Below are 22,939 nucleotides of genomic sequence, written 5' to 3'. Positions count from 1 at the left end.
GTTAAGGAAGCGACTGTAAAACACAGTAAAGGGGAGCATAGCTTCTCTCATATGTGAGTTACCAAGTTCCCCCTTGGACTGGTCACTGGTAACTTCAGATCCACAGAGTTACCAGGTATGGCTCAGCAAGTAGCTCTCATGCCTCTGAATCAGAAAGTTGTGAGTTCAAGTCCTCACTCCAGAGACTTGCGTGCATAATCAAGGCTGACACTTCCAGTGCCAGTACTGAGGAAGTGCTGCACTGTCAGAGGTGCTGCCTTTGGGATGAGATGAGACCCTGTCTGCTCTCTTAGATGGACATTAAAGATCCCACGACACTATTTTAAGAAGAGTAGAGAAGTTATCTCCAGTAGTCTGGCCAATATTTATTCCTCAACCAACATCACTAAAACAGATTATCTGATTATTATCACATGTCTGTTTGTGGGAGCTTGCAGTATCCAAATTGGCTGCTAAGTTTCCTACAATCCAACATTGACTACACTTCAAAAGTATTTCATTGGTTGTATACTGCTTTCGGAAGATCTGAAATTCTGAAAGGCAGCTACTGCCACCTCTTACAAATTTGGAAAGTGAACATGCTTCCATTCCACCCTCTGGTATTTATCAGCCTTCATACTGTTAGAGTCTGAAATCTACCATGAAAAGGACCTTCACAATGGTACAAAACTTCTGGTGGACCCAGCAAACACCATTTATCCTCCATGGACCCTGGACCCATCCATTCAGAACTGATTCAACTGCAGATTTGCAATAACACTCTATGTTTCGACAGCACCCTACCTATCGAGAGCGTCTTCGCTTTTCTAAAGGATAAACAAGAGTAAACGTTGAGAGAGCACAGGGGGAGGGGCGGAGGCAGGAAATGATCGCAACATTCTGCCTCAGATGACTGCATTTGCTTTTTTTGAAGAAAAAACATTTCCCCGTCTGGAATTGTGACATATACATTTAAAATGTGATGGAAAATAGCAGTAAGCAGGGACAGGGAAGTGTCAGGATGGCAAATACAAGCTCAATGTAGCATCAATTGATTTTACTAACAAATGCCAGTTAATATGCAAAGTATGGCAGACAGGTTACGTTTTAGAGGTTCAGAACTCTACCAGATGAAACACAAAGGTCCGATCGTGACTGGAGTGGGTCTCGCAGGGAAGAAGGGTTCAGACACCTCAATTTGTGTCCTTTATTTCCAAGTAGGTTAAATTCGGAGGCACACAGCCTCATCCTAAAGTTTAATGGGCCAACCTAGCTCCTGGCAGTGGGTTGCTTGCTCTGGTCGCCTCTGTTAAAACGTGAAATGGGCAATTTGGAGGCAAGTTTGAGATTTTAAAAATTAACATCCCAGCTGGCCCCAACCCACCATCATAACCCACCAGGGGTTAAAATGGCCCTCAACATATTAACCCTCTGCCAAAACGTAGATGTCTTTCTAAGGTTACAACACCTAACCAGGAATCAAAGTAAACATCTGATGAGCTCAGTGACCATTATAATTTAGACGTTATCTCTTGACATTCCTGATTTGACTAGAACGTTACTAAATTGCCACATCAGGAGTCCAGCATGACTATCAGGAACTCTTTACATATTTTATTTGTGTGGGAGCAGGGTTACCAACACAAACCAGCCCCTACAGAGAAATTAAACCACCTACTATGCTGGTCACTTCTGCCTTGAAACTTGCAAATATTTTCCAATCTACTACAGGTTCCTCAGCAAAGAATGTTCAGACTCTGGCTGACCAGAGGCCATGGTTAGTTCACAATTTGTAGGTTGTGTCACCATCAAGGCCACATTACCAGCTTACATTTATATAGAGCCTTTAACATAGCAAAACATATCTAGATGTTTCGCCACAGGGTTATCAAACATCATTCGACACCAAGCCGAAAAAAGAGATATTAGGGCAGGTGACCAAATGTTTGGTTGAAGAGGTGGGTTTTAAGCAGCCTCTTGAGAAAGAGGTGGAGAGGTTTGGGGAAGGAATTTCAGAACTTAATGCAGGCAGCAAAGGCAAGGCCACCAATGGTAGAGCGATTAAAATCAGGGATGTGCAAGAGGCCAGAACTGGAGGTGGGCAGAGATCTTGGAGGAGGGTACGGAGATGGGGAGGAGCGAGGCCATGGAGGGAATGGGAGTCACTTTCGTGAGTGAATTGCCCAGTCTTGGGTGATGTTGAGCTTCTCCAGCATTGTTGCAGCTACACCCATTCAAGTGAGGAAGCAGCATTATTCAACTACACTCCAAACTTGATCATGGCAGCCTTCCAGCAGAATGGAGGAAGCCACCCATCACTTTGCTCTTGTAGTCTGGGTGTTGATATGAATGGTTAAGCCCCAATCAGTGGCAATCCCCAAAATGTTGATGATGGGCAATTTGATGTTGATGTTACAGTTGACAGTCAGGGGGGATGTGGTTGGGCTTTATTTTTTTGGATGCAAGCACTGCCTAGTACTTGTGTGGAACAAATAATACCCATAACCTGAATTATCTTGGACAACGCCAGGGAGATGTGCTGTTTTACAATTTTAGCTGGGGAAGCAAACTACATTTTCAAAGAAAAATGAACATTTTTTGAACATTTTGAAATGGGTGCAGAAGCTTGCGATTTCCTCAGTACCCTTTTCTTTCCACTGCTCCAGTGACACACACACGTTTCCAGCAGTTAAAAAAGCCAAAGCCAGCACAACAGTGTGTTACACAAGTTGGGCCCGAGTCCAACACATCACATGTGGTAGGAAGACAGTAACACATTACATCATGCGCAAGGACAGGAAGGGGCTTTTTTTCGTCAGAACTATCCACTGAAGACAGTAACCTGATAACACAAAACAAAAAGCTTCAGAATTTCCCTACGCCAGGGTTAACCTTCACAATTCTCTCTGAGAAACAATTACTGGCGTCTTTCCATGAGGATGCTGGCTTGTAAAATCAGTAAGAAAGATCCCTGCAAGGCTGTGTAAAGGTATTTTGTTAGAGATTAACATTGAGAAATAGAAGGGAAATCCATTTTATGCAAAGTAATTACATATCATGGAATCGTACAGCACAGGCCATTCAGCCCATCATGCTTATGGCAGCTTTGAAAGAGCTATACAATTAGCCCCACTACCCCACTCTTTCCTCACAGCTCTGCAATTTTTTTCCTTTTCAAGTATATCACCAGTTCTCTTCCAGAAGTTACTGTTGAATCTGCTTCCACCGCCCTTTCAGGCAGCACATTCCAGATCACAATTGGCGCTCACGGTAACACCTATTACCTCAAATCTGTTTCCTCTGGTTAACGATCCTTCTGCCACTGGAAACAGTTTCTCTTTATTTACTCTATCAAAACTTTTGAACACCACAGATTCTATCTTTTAGGCTATTTCTGCAGTTTAAAAAACAGCTAACATTGTAAGGCAGTGAAAGGGATGGAGTTAAGAGGTCATGTGCAGTCTGCTTCTTGGCCTGGTCACGCAATGCTTACATTCAGATTCGTTTGGACTGGAGGCTTAGTTCCTCTTTTCTAGCTGGAACACATTTCACAGGACTAGAGGCATCCTGAGAGGGACTGGTATGGGAAGTGGCTAAATGGTAATGGTATGCAGCTGCCCATGGAGTAGTGCAGCGAGAAACAGCTGCAAATGAGGTCAAACATAGTCATAGGTTGTGAGACGGAGTAGGGAGGCATCTGGAAGTAGTTGAGTTTAGCTGGCTGTAACAGACCTTCTATGCCAGCATTGTAGGCAATCTCGGGTGTTGCCATAACTACATATCACATCTACACTTTAATAAATCTGCAGGCTTTTTGTGATGATGTATTTTGAAATTATACAGGCATTGGTCTGGATTAGATCACCCTTCAATTTTCTAAACGAAACTGAATACAACACAGGTCACGGGCTGGAAAATCTGCAGCAAGTAAACCACCTTCTGACTCCCATTGCCTGTCCATCATCTATAAGGCTCAAGTCAGGAATGTGATGGAATACTCTCCACTTGCCTGGATGAGTGTTGGTCCAACAAAATTCAAAAAACACGACACCATTGAAGACAAAGCAGCCCACTTAATCTGCACCCCAACCACCACCTCAAAATATTTAATCCCTCCAACACCAGTGCACAGTTGCTGTAATGCATATATCTACAAGATGCACTGCAACATGGGGAGGCGATGGCGTAGTGGTATTGTCGATGGACTAGTAATCCAGAGACCCAGGGTAATGCTCTGGGGACCCATGGCAGATGGTGGAATTTAAATTTAATAATAAAAAGATCTGGAAGATGACCATGAAACCATTGTTAATTGTTGTTAAAAACCCAACTGATTCACTAATGTCCCTTAGAGAAGGGACATTATGTCTCTACATATGACTCACAATGTGGTTGACCCTCAGTTGCAATAAACCACTACAAAAGTCACAAAAAAGGAATAAAACCAGACGGACCACCCGGCATCAACCTAGGCAGCGGAAACAACAGCAAACTCAGCCCTGTCCACCCTGCAAAGTCCTCCTTAATTGGGAGAGCTGACTCACAGACCAGTCAACAGCCTGACACAGTCATCCTCACAGATAATGTCCCATCACCATCCCCACAGTGGTATACAGTCGGGAGGGAGTTGCCCTGGGAGTCCTCAACATCGACTGCTGATAACCACACACCACCCTCCCTCAGCTTTCCATGGAGGAAGTACTGAGGGTGGCAGGGGCACAGAATGTACTCTGGGTGGGGGGGCTTCAATGTCCATCACCAAGAGTGGCTCAGTAGCACCACGACTGACCGAGCTAGCCAAGTACTAAAGGACATAGCTGCTAGACTGGGTCTGTGGCAGGCGGTGAGGGAACCAACAAGAGGGGGAAATATACTTGGCCTCATCCTCAACAACCTGCCTGCCACAGATGCATCGGTCCATGACAGTGACGGTAGGAGTAACTGCACAGTCGTTGTGGAGATGAAGTCCCACCTTCACATTGAGGATTCCATCGTGATGTGTGGCACTACCACCGTGCTAAATGGGATAGATTTCAAGCAGATCTAGCAACTCAAGACTGGGCATCTATGAGGTGCTGTGGGCCATCTGTAGCAGCAGAATTGTACTCGAACACAATCTGTAACCTTATGGCCCGGCATATCCCCCACTCTACCATTACCATCAAGCCAGGGGATCAACCCTGGTTCAATGAAGAGTGCAGGAGGGCACGCCAGGAGCAGCACCAGGCATACCTAAAAACAAGGTGTCAACCTGGTGAAGCTATACACAGGACTACTTGTGTGCCAAACAGCATAAGCAGCAAGTGATAGAGCTAAGTGATCCCACAACCAACGGGTCAGATCTAAGCACTGCAGTCCAGCCACATCCAGTCATGAATGATGGTGGACAATTGAAGAACTCACTGGAGGAGGAGGCTCCACAAATATCCCCATCCTCAATGATAGAGGAGCCCAGCACATCAGTGCAAAAGATAAGGCTGAAGCATTAGCAACAATCTTCAGCCAGAAGTGCCGAATGGATGATCCAACTCTGCCTCCTCTGGAGGTCCCCAGCATCAGAGGTACCAGTCTTCAGCCAAATGGATTCACTCCACATGATGTCAAGAAACTGCTGAAGGCACTGGATACTGCAAAGGCTATGGGCCCTGACAATATTCCGGCAATAGTACTGCAGACTTGTGCTCCAGAACTTGCAGCCAAGCTGTTCCAGTACAGCTACAATACTGGCAACCACCTGGCTATGTGGAAAATTGCCCAGGTACATTCTGTACACAAAATGCAGGACAAATCCAGCCCGGCCAAATACCACGCCATCAGTCTACTCTCGATCATCAGTAAAGTAACGGAAGGCGTCATCAACAGTGCTATCATGAGGCACTTGTTTAGCAATAATCTGCTCACTGATGCCCAGTTTGGATTCCGCAAAGGCCACTCAGCTCCTGACCTCATTACAGCCTTGGTTCAAACATGAATACAAGAGCTGAACTCCCGAGGTGAGGTGAGAGTGATCGACTTTGACATCAAGGCAGCATTTGACCCAGTGTGGCATCAAGGAGCCCTAGCAAAACTGGAGTCAATAGGAATCAGGGGGAAAACTCTCTGTTGGTTGCAGTCATACCTAGCACAAAAGAAGGTGATTGTGGTTGTTGGAGGTCAGTCATTCAGCTCCAGGGAATTCTTCAGGGTAGTGTCCTAGGCCTAATCATCTTCAGCTGTTTCATCAGTGACGTTCCTTCCATCATAAGGTCAGAAGTGGGGATGTTTGCTGATGATTGCACAATGTTCAGCACCATTCGCGACTCCTCAGATACTGAAGCAGTCCATGTCCAAATGCAGCAAGACCTGGACAATATCCAGGCTTGGGCTGACAAGTGGCAAGTGTAACATGCATGCCACACAAGTTCCAGGCAATGACCATCTCCAATAAGAGAGAATCTAACCATTTCCCCTTGATGTTCAATGGCATAACAATCACTGAATCCCCCACTATTAACATCCTGGGGGTTACCATTGACCAGAAACTGAACTGGACTAGCCATATAAATACTGTGGCTACAAGAGTAGGTCAGACGCTAGGAATTGTGCGACAAGTAACTCATCTCCTAACTCCCCAAAGCCTGTCCAACATCTACAAGGCACAAGTCAGGAGTGTGATGGAATACTTCCCACTTACCCGTATGAGTGCAGCTCCCACAACACTCAAGAAGCTCGACACCATCCAGGACAAAGCAGTCCGCTTGATTGGCACCACATCCACAAACATTCACTCCCTGCACCACTGACGCACAGTAGCAGCAGTGTGTACCATCTATAAGATGCGCTGCAGGAATTCACCAAGGACCCTTAGACAGCAGCTTCCAAACCCACAACCACTGCCACCTGGAAGGACGAAGGCCACAGAAGGACCACCACCTGGAAGTTCCCCTGCAAGTCACTCACCATCCTGACTTGGAAATATACCGTCATTCCTTCACTGTCTCTGGGTCAAAATCCTGGAACTCCCTTCCTAACAGCACTGTGGATGTACCTACACCACATGGACTACAGCGGTTCAAGAAGGCAGCTCACCACCATTTTCTCAAGGGCAATTAGGGATGGGCAATAAATGCTGGTCCAGCCAGTGAAGCACACATCCCATGAATGAACAAAAAAAAACCACCAAACCTCTTTTCACAGAATCTCCCAAACCCGCAAACTCTACCACCTAGAAGGACAAGAGCAACATGCACGAAATCACCACCACCTGCACATTCCCACGTTACATACCATCCTGACTTGGAACTGTATCGCTGTCCCCTCAGTGCCACTGGGTCAAAATCCTGGAACTTGCTCCCTAACAGCACTGTGGGTTTACCGACACCATATGGGCTGCAGCGGTTCAAGAAAACACCATCCTCCCAGCTTCCCGAGAGCAATTAGGGATACGCAAGAGACTTGTCAGCAAAACCCATATCCCTTGATTGAATAAAAAAAGACTTATGGAATCTGTCCTCATAACTTATCTCTAAGTTACCCAAAACAAGGTCAAAAGTCCAGTTAAGTGTAAAAGTATACGTGAAGTGAAAATTCAGAACATCAAGGTCAAGTAATTCATTTCAGCAAAGTCAAAATGGAAAATTACAAGTTTAGTGAACCAAGATTCATGTATAAAACATGTCCAGCAATGTTTCAGCCTCTCACATGCCATAGCTCGCACCTTACAGGTCCCAAACAGCAAAGCAAGCCAGTCACTTAATGAACTAAAAACAGAAAATGCTGGAAAAACTCAGCAGGTCCAACAGCATCTGTGGAGAGAGAAACAGAGTTAACGTTTCGAGTCTGTATGACCCTTCTTCAGAGCATACAGACTTGAAACGTTAACTCCATTTCTCTCTCCACAGATGCTGTCAGACCTGCCGAGTTTTTCCAGCATTTTCTGTTTTTGTTTCAGATTTCCAGCATCCGCAGTATTTTGCTTTTATCCCAGTCATAATGCTTGTTCCTATCTTGAAGTCTGAAGCTTACAAGCTGTCAAATTTTCACAACTCCTTCATCAAACAATTACACTCTGACTGACCAGACACTATTTCTAACCTAACACTTGGGCCTGCTGGCCATCTGGTCATCTTAGCAGCAGAATACTCCATTACATGTCATCCTCCATTTATCTTTTTTTTAATGCTCTTACTTACAATTCAAAGTTTCTTCCTTATCGCACTTGTGCGTTCGCAGATTAACTCCTGCAAATGAACAGTTCACAGAATCAGAGAATAGCACTGCACTCTGGGTTACTCGTTTCAGGATTGTTCATCAGCTTTCCACAGAAGGAGAGCCTCAAACAGGGTTTTAGAAAATAAGTTTCTACTTGCTTCGTCCACTCAACTTCTTGACAGAAACTCTGGCAGTTTTCCTGTTCCCCCCTAACTGGGGAGTGTTTATGCTGCCAGCCTTGAATTAGTACAAAATGCCTCCATGTGAACACTGGTACAATACTAGTGCCAATTCCCCACTCGATATCCAAGGGAGGAAGGGGAAGGGGAGAACATGGGAGGAAGATGACTAACTAAGAACCCTATTCCCCCCACCACCCCCAACCCCAAGGGAATCACTCATGGTAAGATGCGCTACAGCCCAGACTCACAACAGCTGCAGTATAACTGCAGCCCCAATGCAAAGGGCATGTTTTCAAACAGCCCAGACTTGGAATCAAATGCTCTCAAATCGATGAGGAGATGCTGCGGTCAGTCTTCACAAGCCCAGACCTGTTTTCACTGCATTAAAAATTAAATCGTGCACAAACAGCAAACTCTGCCGCTGCTGGAATCAACTTCAGATCACGTCAATTCTCTGCATACTTTCCACTCCAGGTGGGAGATAGCTATCTCTCACTGGTGTCAACAACTCGAACAGAGAAACCAGATAATCATTTGCCAGCAATAATGACAGTAACAATGCTGTACGTCCCTGATCTGAAGGGATATTTCCCATGTATCTCAGGCCAGCGTTGTTCCCACAAGAGGCTGATAAAGCATTACTGCTCAAAAGGGAAAAAATAAAAGACTTGTATGTATACAGCGCTATTCACAAGTTCAGGACCTCCCAAAGCGCTCTACAGTTATTGAAATGAAGTGTCTTCATTGTTGTAATGTAGAAAATGGGCAGCCAATTAGTGCACAGCAAGCTCCCACAAACAACAATGTGATGACGATCGGATAATCTGTTTTTCTGTGATGTTGACTGGGGAACAAATATTCGTCAGGACACCAGCGAGAATTCCCCTGTTCCTCTTTAAAATAGTGCCTGTGTTCTTTTAACAGCCATCTGAGAAGGCAGACAGGGCCTCCATTTAACATCTCATCCAAAAAATGCACCTTTGACAGTGCAGCACTCCGTCAGGACTGCACTATTGTGTCAGCCTGCATTTTGCCCTCAAGTTTCTAGGGTGGGATTTGAACCCACAACCTTCTGAATCAGGAGTGCGAATATTACCAACTAAAGCACAGCTGACACCTGAACTAAAGGAAAGAATAAGAACATCACTAGGGGTTTTGATAGTTTCTTCTTATTCATTCTGTTTCCACTGGCAGGAGGGTCAATAACCAGAGGACACAGATTTAACTTAGTTGGCAAAAGAACCAGGAGGGAGATGAAGAGAATTTTTTTATGCAGCCAATTGTTCTGATCCGGAATGCACTGTCTGAAAGGGCAGTGGAAACAGACTCAAAAGATAACTTTCAAAAGAGAATTGGATAAATTGACATACAGATATATAGACAGAGATATATATAAGCAGATCTGTATCTACACACATGCACAGAGAGGCAAGGAGGTCACACGGCCAAGTTTGCATGTTACACTGAGACCCAAGTCTGGGAATTATACTGTCACTTTGGCAACATGCTTATCAGTGACATAGTGACTGCATTCTACCAGCCAAGCACAAAGCACTGTTCCTATTTAACTCTTGAACAGCAATTAATGCCCATTCCTGCCGCTATCCTACCTTGCACCAAATTCCCATTCACCCATCACCCCTGCTCTCATTGACTTACATTGGCCCCCACCAGTCGGGCAGCGCCTCCAGTTTAAAGGACAACAGGACAAGGGCAGCAGACAGGTGGGAACACCACCACCTCCAAGTTACTCACCATCTTGACTTGAAAACGTATCGCCATTCTTTCACTATCACTGGCTCAAAATCCTGGAACTCCCTAACAGTACTTACAACACATGGACTGCAGCAGTTCAAGAAGGCAGCTCACCACCTCCTTCTCAAGAGCAACTAGGGATGGGCAATAAATGCTGGCCCAGCCAGCGAAGCCAACATCCTGTTAATAAATTTTTTTTTAAATTTATATTGTCGTTGAGAAGTTGGTGGTGAGCTGCTTTCTTGAACCGCTGCAGTCCATGTGGTGTAGGTACACCCACAGTGCTGTTAGGAAAGAAGTTCCAGGATTCTGATCCAGCGAGAGTGAAGGAACTGCGATGTGTTGCCAAGTCAGGATGGTGAGTGACTTGTAAGGGAACTTCCAGGTGGTGGTGTTCCCATGTAGCTGCTGCTCTTGTCCTTCTAGATGGTAGAGGTTGCAGGTTTGAAAGGTGCTGCCTAAGGAGCCTTGGTGAGTTGCTGCAGTGCATCTTGTAGATGGAACACACTGCTGCTACTGTGCATCCGTGGTGGAGGGAGTGAATGTTTTATTACTGGCCACTATATCTTTGTATTATTCAAAATTGAAATTAAACCTGATTCAATTCCTTACTTTTGACAATATGTCCCAGTAGCCTCCCAAATTCAACATTCAGTAAAGAATTGCCATTTCTGGAAAATAGAGTGGAACTATTCCATTGAATCCTACAACACAGGAGGTCATTCAGCCCATCATGTCTGTGTCAGCTATTTGAAAGGACTATCCAATTGGACCAATCCCCTGTTCCTCAGGTCCTGCAAATGTTTCATAAGAACATAAGAAATAAGAGAAGTAGGTTATTCAGCCCCTTGAGCCTGCTCCACTACTCGAGAAAGTCATGGCTGATCCGATTCTAGCCTCAACTCCACTTGCCTGCCTGTCCCCCATAACCCTTGACTCCCTTGTCAATCAGAAATCTGTCTAACTCAGCCTTGAATATATTCAATGTCCCAATCTTTACTGCTCACTGGGATAAGAGAGTTGAGAGGAAGAATTCTTCCTCATCTCCATCTTAAGTGGGAGACCCCTTAATCCAAAACTGTGCCCCTTAGTTTTAGAGAAACATTCTCTCAGCATTTACCCTATCAAGCCCCCTCAGAACCTTTCTTTTTCAACTATATCTCATCATAACCTTCTCAAGGGCAATTAGGAATGGGCAATAAATGCTGGCCTAGCCAGCGGCACCCACGTCCCATGAAAGAATTAAAAAAGTCTCCAATTCCTTATTTGCTAGCAATGGTCAAGAGATAAGAGGAGAAAACTGAGGAAATAAGAAAATAAACATTTTTGTGCAATTGACTGAACCAGGTCTAGCTACTTAGTACATAACCAGATCTGACTTTTATTTCGAGCAGGTGATGAAACATGAACCCTACTCTCGCAAACTGGCAAATCAACTTTCAACAACACCATTTCAGATACTTAAAATGAAGCAAGTGCAACAATGTGGATTTATACAGCATTTTCAATGCAGGAAATAGTGAAACGGTGAAAATCAAGGATGCTCAAGAGGCCAGAAAAGGTGCTTAAAGATCTCCACGGGACGTGGCACTGCAGGAGATTAGGGAGACAGGGAGGGGTGAGGGCTATGGGCAGATTTGAAAGCAACAATGAGAGTTTTAAACTGGAGGCGCTGCCCGACTGGTGGGGGCCAATGTAAGTCAATGAGAGCAGGGGTGATGGGTGAATGGGAATTTGGTGCAAGGTAGGATAGCGGCAACAGAGTTTTACACGAGTTGAAGTTTACAGAGAGTGGGGGGGGTTCCAGCAGGGAAGCACTGAAAGTAAGAAAGGCATTACCACTTTGAACTGTGTATTTCTCCATTCAGTCAGGACTACATCAGGGAGGGTAAGAAGCAGAAACAAAGATCAGTGTGCAGTGGTGTCTCTCTCATACCTGGATTTTCAGCATTGCAGGCAAACACAAAGACGATATTTATTCTCGAGGTTCAGAAGCGGAGACTTAGGTCAGCACCTCTGGAAACAGTTGGTGATGTGCAAGTTATGTTTACTGAGAGCAGAGCAGAGAATCCCAGGGGGGTGAATCATACCTCTTTCTCATAGGCCAAAAGCAGAGACACAGGGAGAGATGAGCGACCAGAGAAGCTCAGAATGGCTGAGACACAGTAACCATGAGCAAGGGGTGGGGAGAAGGAGGAATAAGATTGACAAGTGCTAAACCCTTGAGATTTTTTTTTTGGCAAGAAGCAAAACATATCAAATAGCTAGAATTATTTCTTTTCAAAAGCACTTCTCGTTAAGAGTCTAGTTTGAAAGTAACAAAGCGGAAATCCTAGAAATACTTTGAAAAGGTTTGTTACCACACACACACAAAATGCAATTTCAAGAGATGAAAATTGCTTTTCAGTCCCACAGTGTCAATCAGGGTTTGCCCAGAGTACCGAATGACATGCAAAGCAGGAAATGTCATTTAGGGGTTAAAACCAAGAGCTTCTGGACTGGGGCATACTAATTGTAATTAGTGGATCACAGAAGACTGGCATCTTCCTGGGAAGTAATTGAAAACAGACACAATCTGGTCATGGTTTCCACAATTGCTTCCTGGTTACGCTCCAACAGTATTTCCCATCCACACCTCCAGTGTGGTGCCCCCTTATTAAATTCCAAACACAGTCCAGAACAAAAGCATCTTCACCAAACAATCCAGGGCTCGCCTTGGTTTTCCCCTTGGGATATTCACCCAAGGCAATATGACAACGCGCTGTAAAAGAGAGAGAGAGGATCTCAGATCCCCAACATAATGTTCCCTATTCTATCTACGCTGCACAGACTGGGCTTGTATTCCCTTAGCTACAGAAGATTAAAGATTAAGATAATGAAAGGAGTTTGACAGTTTCTCTCTGTCGATCCTATTTCCTTGAGGGGGAGGTGGGGAAGGCCGGGGGGTGGGGGGAATCACAGAGTCCAAAGCAAAGGGGCATAAGCATAAATTAATAGTTCAGCTTTCCAGGGGAGATGTCAGGAAACACTTCTTCACACAAAGGGTTGGAGTTAGAAATCTGGAACTCTCTTCCCCTAAAAGGCGGCAGAGCTGGGTGTTGTTAATTAAAAATGCCAAAACGGAGATTTAGGGTCCGTAAGGGGATTGAGGGTTACAGAAAGCAAGGCAGGTTCCTAACACTCTCCCCTCCTTTAACAAGTTCCTTAAAACTCAGCTTTATGACAATACATTTGGTCATGTGTCCTGGTATCGCTTGTGGCTCGGTGTCAAATGCTTTTTTGATAGCATTCCTGTAAAGCATCCTAGGATACTTGACTACATTATACAAATACACATTATTATGGAGTCAAGATACAAAACAGCCATGGCCTAACTGAATGACGGAACAGGCTCCAGGAGCTGAAACATCTCCTCCTGTCCTGATGTTCCAAAGTCCAGAACACCTCCAGAAGATAACTAATGAAACAATGAGAGTCATATGTTGACTGTTGTTATTCATTTGATAAGACCTGGTGCAGCATCAAACGAGCAGCTCAGCTGTTCAACAGTTTTAAATATCCCAGGAAGGCATGCACAGCAGAGAGAGGGCAGGAAAGTAATTTAATACCTGACTCATTGTCTGCAGCAGCCAGCTTCTGTTCAAAACACTGCTTTCTGTTGCCCCGTTTCACTGTGTATTGTGCTGTGATCATATGACACATCCCACCAGAGGAGTGACTCAATCACATGATGCACCAAGGCAAAGTGCATCTCACAAGGGCAAAAAAACTTCCCAAAGTATTTCACAACTAATAAACCACTTTTGGAATACAATAACAAACCAATATACATAGAGACAGGCACTATAAACCGGAAACAAGATGAACAATCCATGATTTCGTTATTAGACAATGTTGGCTGGTTTTCTCCTCTTCAAATAACACCAACAGTCTCACATCTCATCTGAAAGAACATTCCTCCAAATGTGCAGCACTCCTTCTGTACTGCATTGAAATGTCACACTAGATTACATACTGGAATGGGGCTTCCAAACCCGTGACCACTACCATCTAGAAGGACAAGGGCAGCAGGCATATGGGAACCCCACCACCTGGAAGTTCCCCTCCAAGCCACTCACTATCCTGACTTGGAAATATATCGCCATTCCTTCACTGTCGCTGGGTCAGAATCCTGGAACTCCCTCCCTAACAGCATTGTGGGTGTTCCTACACCACATGGGCTGCAGTGGTTCAAGTAGGCAGCTCACCGCCACCTTCTCAAGGGCAATTAGGGATGGACAACAAAGGCTGGCCCAGCCAGCGATGCCCATATCCCGTGAAAAAACACAAACAAAAAAAAGGCGAGAGGGCTAAAAACCAAGGAAAGCTCTCTCCACTGGCTGCACTCCTTGGGTTGGCAAATTTCCTCGAGCGAGCGCTCATAAATGGAGGCTGCCACAGTGCCAGGTTTGGGGCGGTGGGGGAGTGGGAAGCAAAAATGGCCATGTGAACGAGAAAGTACAAGTTGGTGATGGGGGGGCGGGGGGTAGGTGGGGAGAAGGGAAGGTTGGGGTGGGATAGGGGGGGTGGGATGGGGTGGGGGGGAAGACAAGAGGAAATGAGTCAATCTAGGGGGCTGCTCGTTGGGATCAGGCTGTGCACAGCAAGGTGGCAAAACACAAAGAGGGGGGGGGTGTGGATCTCAACTGAGGTCCCCACCCAGGTCCCAGAGGCTGAGATACCAGCTGATCCACACAGCCCCGGGGGGGGGGGGGGGGGGGGACGTCACCCATTGTTACGTTAGCCGATGGGAATGGAACGTTGGCCATTGTTACGTCACAAGCGGGAACGGAACATTTTTTTGTCCATTGTTACGTCACCGAACAGAACGTTGGCCGTTGCCGGGACAACCCGGCCCACCTCCAGCTATTGTTGTCCGTCCAGCGGCCGCAGCGCCCAAACTTCACCCGGTCTCCGCTACTCTCCCTCATTACCCGCATCTCCATGTCCCGCCGCCGACGGAATCCGCTTTCTCCGTCTCCTGTCCGACTCTCTCCCCTCTCCGTTCCGATTCGCTCACACTGACTGACTGACTCTGATTCACAACCAAGGCACCAGTCGATCCCGATCCTGATCTTTCCCCCGGCCAAGAGCGGCCCTCTTCTCCCCTCCCCGGCGACTGCACTTCCAGCACAGCGACACCTGCCGCAGCGGCGGAGCAACGACACCCTCTCCTCGGCAGCAGGGGAGCTTCAGCGCCACCTGGAGGCCGGGGAGCTTCACTACTGCCCACTGTCAGCTTGGCTCAGTTGGGAGGAGGTACCTCTCCCCATTGAACCAATGCAGCGTTTGGCATCATAAAACAGTTCAGCACATTCAGTCCTTCCAGTCTGTTGCGGCTTTTTCAAAAAGCAATCTTGTTAGTCCTACTCCCCCTTTACCCTCTTTCCCCATATCTCTACAGTTGTTCTCTATTCCAAGTATTTATCCAATTGTATTTGAAAAGCTACCATTAAATTTGCTTCCACCAGCTTTCAGATGGATTCTAACCACTCACGAGAATGGTTCCAGAGATGAAGATAGATTGGAGAAGTTGGGACTGTTTTCCTTGGAGAAAAGGCTGTTTGGGTTTTGAAATGCAATCAATGATATATGTCCTATCTGGCTTACCATGGTCATGTGACCTTTGCCATGACCTCTCTGCAAGCAGCCATCATACATTCAGTTCAATAAAGACATCACACTAGAAAGACTGTAGTCTTTGAGCTTGTAACATTTTGTCAGAAGTGGAGCTGAGATTGAGTTTTGAAAAGCTAAAAAAGAAACCACAGCTACTGAAAGAGGAACACTGAACTGTTCCAAGCGCTCATAAATGGAGGCTGCCACAGTGCCAGGTTTGGGGCGGTAGGGGAGTGGGAACCAAAAATGGCCATATGAAATAGAAAGTACAAGTTGGTGATGGGGGGGTAGTGGGGGAGAAGGGTAGGGTTGGGTGGGGGAGAAGGGTAGGTTTTGGGTGGGGAAGAAGGGTAGGGTGGGGTGGGGTGGGGGGAAGAAAAGAGGAAATTAGTCAATCCAGGCTAACACAAACTAAAGGCTGCAAGTAAAATACTAGGTGAAACAAAAATGGCTATAAATTTTCCATTCCCAACTTCGGTCAAAATGAAAGGGGATCTGTGGCAGACCTGGCAATGTTTCCACTTGCAGTGGCAAAACTACAAGATTGCACCAGTTTAATTAACAAGCCAGAGCCGATACGATTAGCAACACTTTTAAGTTGCTGGGTAGGGACTACTACAAATTGTATTCCGCCCTAAATCTATCCGAAGAACAGAAGGAACAGAGTGCAGAAATTTTGAAAGCCTTGAAAGCAAGCTTTGAACCTCAAGTGAACGTAATTTATGAACGGTATGTGTTCAACATTAGGGGTCAAGGTGAAAAAAAGTCCATTGATCAGGATGTGACTGCTGTAACACAGCTTGCAGAATCATGTGAATTCAGGCAACTAAAAGAGGATCTTATTAAAGGCAGAATTGCCTTCGGCAGAAGAGATCAAGTTTACTGAGAGAGGAGAAACTCACTCTCAAGAAAGCGACAGACATGTGCAGAAATATGGAGGTGGTAAAACGTCAGCTAGTGCACATGTATGGCAGAGCAGACCAGGAGATACATTATGCTGAGAGACATTCCAGGCCAAAACAGCAGAATAATCGTCAACCAAGGGCAGGATCCAAATACTGGAGGACATCATACAAAGGAAAAGAAAGATTGTCCAGCGTGTGGAAAGCAGTGTTTTAACTACAAGAAGCCAAATCATTTTGCACACAAGTGTTTGGCTAGAAAGAAGCAAACAAGTCTATACAGATGGCCACTGGAGAGATATCAGCAAAAGAGTCTGATGAAGCACTAAACACGATACAACAGGTTGGCTCTGGCAAGTCTATAGGTGATAAATGGTTTGTGACTGTTAGAATGATGACCGCAGAAGGAGAGCATCAAGTGAACATAAAGTGTCAGATGGACACTGGTGGGTCATGCAATATTATGACCTTCACAGACCTGTGCAAAGTGGCTCAACATAGTGATCCAAAAATGCAGCCCTCAAAAGTAAGGTTGAGGCTAGATGATGGCACAATACTCATACCAAGAGGATAAATAAATCTGACAGCTCAATGCAATGGCAAGAATGAAGATCTGGAGTTCTAGATCATAGACAGTACACAACAGCCATTCATCTCAGCTGGAGCAAGTCTAAAGCTTGGACTGGTAACCCTGAGAGATTTACAGCACATAAAACCATTGACTGCCAAACAGATCCTAGAGGAGTACAAAGATGTGTTTACAGGGATGGGATGTCTTCCTGGAGAATATCATCTCGAAGTAGATGAGAGTGTAAGACCTATTCAGCATCTGCTGAGAAGAGTTCCAGCTGCCCTCTAGTCAAACCTAAAAACAAGATAGAAGAGCTGGAAAAGAAGGGATTAATCAAGAAAGTGACAACTCCCACAGACTGGATTAGCAGCATGGAAGCAGTGAAACAACCTGGAAAGCTTAAGTATGCTTAGATCCAAAGGATCTAAATAAAGCGCTGAAGAGATCACACTACCCCATGCCAACCATTGAAGAAATTTTGCCACAACTTGCCATGGCAAAGATCTTTACTACCCTAGATGCGTAGAATGGTTACTGGCAAGTGAAGCTGGATAAAATCAGCAGCTTTCTAACTACATTCTAGACGCCGTTCGGGAGATACAGGTAGTTGCAAATACCGTTTGGCACTTCCACAGCTTCCAGAAGAGTATCAACACTGGCAGCTTGAGATAGTCAGTGATGTTCCCGGAGTGCAAGCCATTGAGGATGATCTAATAGTCTATGGACGTGGAGACACAATGGAAGAAGCCAGAGCGAACCATGATCAGAATTTAGTACGACTGCTAGAGAGATGAACCTGAAGCTGTACAAGAAAAAATTGCAATTGAAGATGCCTGATGTCAAGTATATAGGTCACGTACTGACAGCAAAATATCTTTGCCCAGATCCTGACAAGGTCAGAGCTGTAGCAGCGATGCAGTGACCAACAGATGTGAAAGCAGTGAAATGATTTGTTGGATTTGTGAACTATTTAGCAAAATCTTTGCCCAATTTGCCATTGGAGTGTGAACCATTACAGTAGCTCACTGCCAAGGATGCGCAATGGTATTGGAGCACAGAACAATAAGCAGCGTTCATTAAAATCAAACAGCGAATGATGACAATGGCAGTGCTGAAGTACTGTGATGTCAATGATGAAGTCACCTTGCAGTGCGACGCCAGTAAGGCAGGTCTTGGAGCAACCCTAATGCAGCAATGATAACCAGTCGCATTTGTATCCAGGGCACTAACACAAACTGAATGATGCAACACTCGGATCGGGAAAGAATGCCTGGCTATTGCCTTTGCTTGTGCACATTTTGATCAATAGCTGCTTGGGAGAGACAAAGTAACAGTGGTGTCCGACCACAAGACACTTCAAAGCAGCTTCTCAGACAGCTACTATCTGCTCCAAAGTGTCTGCAAATAATGTTACCTTGTTTACAGAGATATCATCTGGATGTGGCATACAAGCAAGGGAAACAGATGTACATGATTGACAGCCTGTTGACAGCAGCACTTCCCATGAAGAAAATTGAAGATAATACAACAGAATATGAAACCTTCCAGATTTAACATGAAGCAGCAGCTCGACATGCTCTGGAAGTCATCAACCCAGCAGAGACATTTAATCTGACAGACAAGTGTCTTACTTAAATCAAGTGAACTACACAACACGATGCAACTGTCCAAGTGCTGTAAGAAGTAGTGATGAAAGGATGGCCTAAGAACGTCAAGGATACACCTGTGGTCATAAAAGCATATGGGGCATACCGAGATGCATTGACAGCCCAAGATGGAATCTTGTACAAAGGAAATAGAATCATCATCCCTCAGAAGATGAGAGGAGAGATGCTGAAACACATCCATGCAAGACATCAAGGAATTGAATCAAGTCTGAGGAAGACAAGAGAAATGCTCTACTGGTCAAACATGAGCAATGAAATTAAAGGCCACATTGGTCAGTGCGGTGCTTGTAATGAGCACCAAGCTAAACAAGCTAGAGAGCTGGTAATGACGCATGACATCCCAAACAGACTATGGATGAAGCTGGGAGTAAACCTCTCCACTATCGCAGGAACTGATCATCTTGTCACTGTAGACTACTATTCTGGCTTCTGGGAGGTAGACCAGCTGACTTCAATGACAACAAGAGAGATAGCACACTTCAGTCATTACAGCATTCCAGACATTGTGATGAGTAATAATGGCCTCCAGCTCATGAGTGAAGAATTCAGCCACTTCACAAAGGATTGGAAAATTGAACAGTACACATCATTGTCGCACTATCCCAAGTTGAATAGAAAGGTTGAGGCAGCAGTGAAAATCACTAAAGAAATCATCAAGAAATGGAGCAAATCTAGCACAGATGTATACAGAACAATCCTTGAGTGGAGAAACAACCGACTGAAGACATGGAAAGTAGTCCAGTATGAAGACTAATATCCCGCTGCATCCAAACTACTCTTCCAATAGCAAAAAAGCTACTGAAACCAGAAGTAGTAACAGGCGTGTGTGAAAAAAATCAAGGTGAAATGGCAGAAAGCCAAACTCCATTTTGACAAGATTGCCAGACCAATACCAGAGTCGAGCATTGGAGAGCCAGTCACGGTAGAAACCTTCAAGGCTCTCAACAGGAGTGAGTCCATATGGCAATTTCCAACATGTGTAGAGCAGTTGTCACCTCGGTCATATACGATGGGAGTGAGTGACCAAAGATACCAGTGCAGCCGCAGGCATATACAAACAACTAGAGAAGCTGTTCCTTTACTGCAGGAAGCGAATCAAGAAGATGGGATCTCACCAGCTGCACAGAGTACAGAACAACCATCACTTCCAGAGGCCAACCGGTCCCCAACAATGGAAATAGAACAACAACAGTAACCATGGTAAAAACAAATGCCATGGGAACGTCACTCCCCGGGAAGGGAATATCGCCCAGATGAACACCAATGACAACATGCACGCATACCATTAAGAGACCTGTGCGATTTAACAACTATGTATGCAATGCATGTGCAGAGACTGACTAGAATAATGAACAGTTTGTTAATGCATGAGAACAGTTGTGGTATAGTGGGTAACTTGGGTAACTCACAGTTACATATGAGAATGCGTTCAAGCATGTCTTTTGTTTGTTATAAAAAGGTTTGGGTTATGTAATGCAATCCTTATTACATGTCCTATCTGGCATGCTGTAGTTATGTGACCTCTGCTATGAGGGACTCCCTGCAGGCAGCCATTTACATTCGGTTCAATAAAGACATTACACTAGAAAGAATGTAGTCTTTGAGCTTGTAACAAAGGCTGGGAGGAGATTTGATAGAGATATTCAAAATCATGGTGGGTCTGGACAGAGTAGATAGGGAGAAACTGTTCCCATTCATGAAAGGATCAAGAATGAGAGGGCACAGGTTTAAAGTAATTGGCAAAAGAAGCAAAAGCGACACGAGGAAAAACTTTTTCACTCAGCGAGTGGCTAAGGTCTGGAGTGCTCTGCCTTAGGGTGTGATGGAGGCAGGTTCAACTGAAGCATTCAAGAGGGAATTAGACTGTTATCTGAAAAGGAAGAATGTGCAGGGTTACGGGTGGGGGAATAGCACTAGGCTCATTTGGAGAGCCGGTACAAACACAATGGGCTGAATGGTCTCCTTCTGCGATGTAAAAATTCTGTGAATCTGTGATATGTAAAAAAAAGAGTTTTGGCTCCAGTCACCCATGGTCCTTTTGCCTTAAGTCTGTGTCCTCTGGTTATCAACTCTTCAGCCATTGGGAAAAAGTTTCTCTTTATTTACTCTGTATAAATGCTTCATGATTTTGAATGCCTTTTATCAAATCTCCTTTTAACCTCTGTTCTGATGATAGCCAATCGACCGGAAATGTTAATTCTGTTTCCCTCCATCAATGCCTCCTGCCCTGCTGAGCATTACCAGCACTTTTGTTTCTATTTCAGATTTCCAGCATCCACAGTATTTTGGTTTCATATTCCTCTTAACCTCCTCCGCCCTGAAGCTTCTCCAGCTTATCCACATAACTGTAATCCATCATCCCTCAGTCTTTTCTGCACTCTCTCTACAGTCTTCACATCCTTCCTAATGTGTGGTACACAGATTTAGACACAATAATGTCTTTATTGAAAAAAAAACTACGGATGCTGGAAATCCAAAACAAAAACAGAATTACCTGGAAAAACTCAGCAGGTCTGGCAGCATCGGCGGAGAAGAAAAGAGTTGACGTTTCGAGTCCTCAGTCCTAACTTAGTCTACTGCATTCGTTGCTCCCAATGCGATCTCCTCTACATTGGAGAGACCAAACGTAAACTGGGCGACCGCTTTGCAGAACATCTGCGGTCTTTCCGCAAGAAAGACCCAAACCTCCCTGTCACTTGCCATTTTAACACTCCACCCTGCTCTCTTGCCCGCATGTCTGTCCTTGGCTTGCTGCATTGTTCCAGTGAAGCCCAACACAAACTGGAGGAACAGCACCTCATCTTCCGACTAGGCACTTGACAGCCTTCCGGACTGAATATTGAATTCAACAACTTTAGATCTTGAACTCCCTCCTCCATTCCCACCCCCTTTCCATCTCTTCCCCCTTCCTTTTGTTTTTTCCTATAATTTATATAGATTTTTCTTTTCCCACCTATTTCCATTATTTTTAAATCTATACCTTTTATGCCCTGTTAGTCTTTCCACCCCACCCCCACTAGAGCTGTACCTTGAGTGTCCTGCCATCCATTCTTAATTAGCACATTCTCTTAGATAATATCACCACCTTTAACACCTCTTTGTTCTTTTGTCTGTGACATTTTTTGATTATCTGCTCCTATCACTGCTTGCTTGTCCCTACAACCACATCCCACCCCCCCCACTTCTCTCCCCACAAACCCCACCCCCACCTTAAACCAGCTTATATTTCACCCCTCTCCTAACTTTACTCAGTTCTGCTGAAGGGTCATGAGGACTCGAAACGTCAACTCTTTTCTTCTCCGCCGATGCTGCCAGACCTACTGAGTTTTTCCAATGTCTTTATTGAGCTGAATGGAAGGTAGAGTTGAACTAGTGCTTTATATCAGTTAAGCATAACTTCCTGCTTTTTATATTCCATGCCATTATTTATAAAGCCCAGGGCTCCAAATAGATATTTAACTCCTTTGTTAACATGTGCTGCACCCTTCAAATATTTGTGAGCTTACACCCACAGGTCTGTCTGTTCATGCAACCCCTTCAAATTGAACCATTTAACTTGTCATCTCTCTCCTCATTCACCCTATCACCGCACAATGTTCTGTGTTGAACTTCATCTACCATGGCTTGAGCACATCATCCAACATTGGGGCTGTGAGATCATTCAAGATGGGCATTCTTTAAGTGAGATATTAAATGGGGGGGCCCTCTGCCTGGGCTGAATGGCCTGTTCCTGTGCTGTAAATTCGACATCAAAAAAATTGACATTCAATCAGATTCAGTTTAAATGTTTAACTCTACTTCTCATTAGAAATTGTCACAAAATCTTCAAATATGACACTTATTGTCTCTCCCAGTCTTGCTGTGCACTGCATCATAATTTACCTTCCTAACAGCTCTTGACTGTTCCAATTCAACGTCATGTGACACATTAAAGGCTCTCTAGTTCTGTCCAACAGATGACCTTCAATTTGCAATCATGTTAACAGCACACTGCTTGGGGAATAGCAATGATAGGATCGTTCAGCAAATGGAGCG

The 22,939-nt window shown here is 44.9% G+C and overlaps 1 protein-coding gene across 2 annotated transcripts in view; it reads right to left on the bottom strand.

The window, feature by feature from the left end:
- Positions 1–15,230, bottom strand: part of sgpl1 (sphingosine-1-phosphate lyase 1) — a 70,840-nt gene extending 55,610 nt beyond the window's left edge. The window contains exon 1 of one of the 2 annotated variants that reach the window (XM_078530933.1): positions 15,080–15,230. In XM_078530933.1, coding sequence (XP_078387059.1) covers positions 15,080–15,091 — 12 coding nt within the window. In that variant the 5' untranslated portion in view covers positions 15,092–15,230. Of the gene's footprint in view, positions 1–13,714; positions 13,824–15,079 lie in introns of those variants that run through there. The other variant, XM_078530932.1, reaches the window with a different exon arrangement.
- Between the last annotated feature and the right edge of the window lie 7,709 nt (positions 15,231–22,939).

Source organism: Cetorhinus maximus, chromosome 27 (genome assembly GCF_964194155.1).
Source record: "Cetorhinus maximus chromosome 27, sCetMax3.hap1.1, whole genome shotgun sequence".
Taxonomy (NCBI): Eukaryota; Metazoa; Chordata; class Chondrichthyes; order Lamniformes; family Cetorhinidae; genus Cetorhinus; species Cetorhinus maximus.
This window is presented reverse-complemented; position numbering and strand designations above follow the sequence as displayed.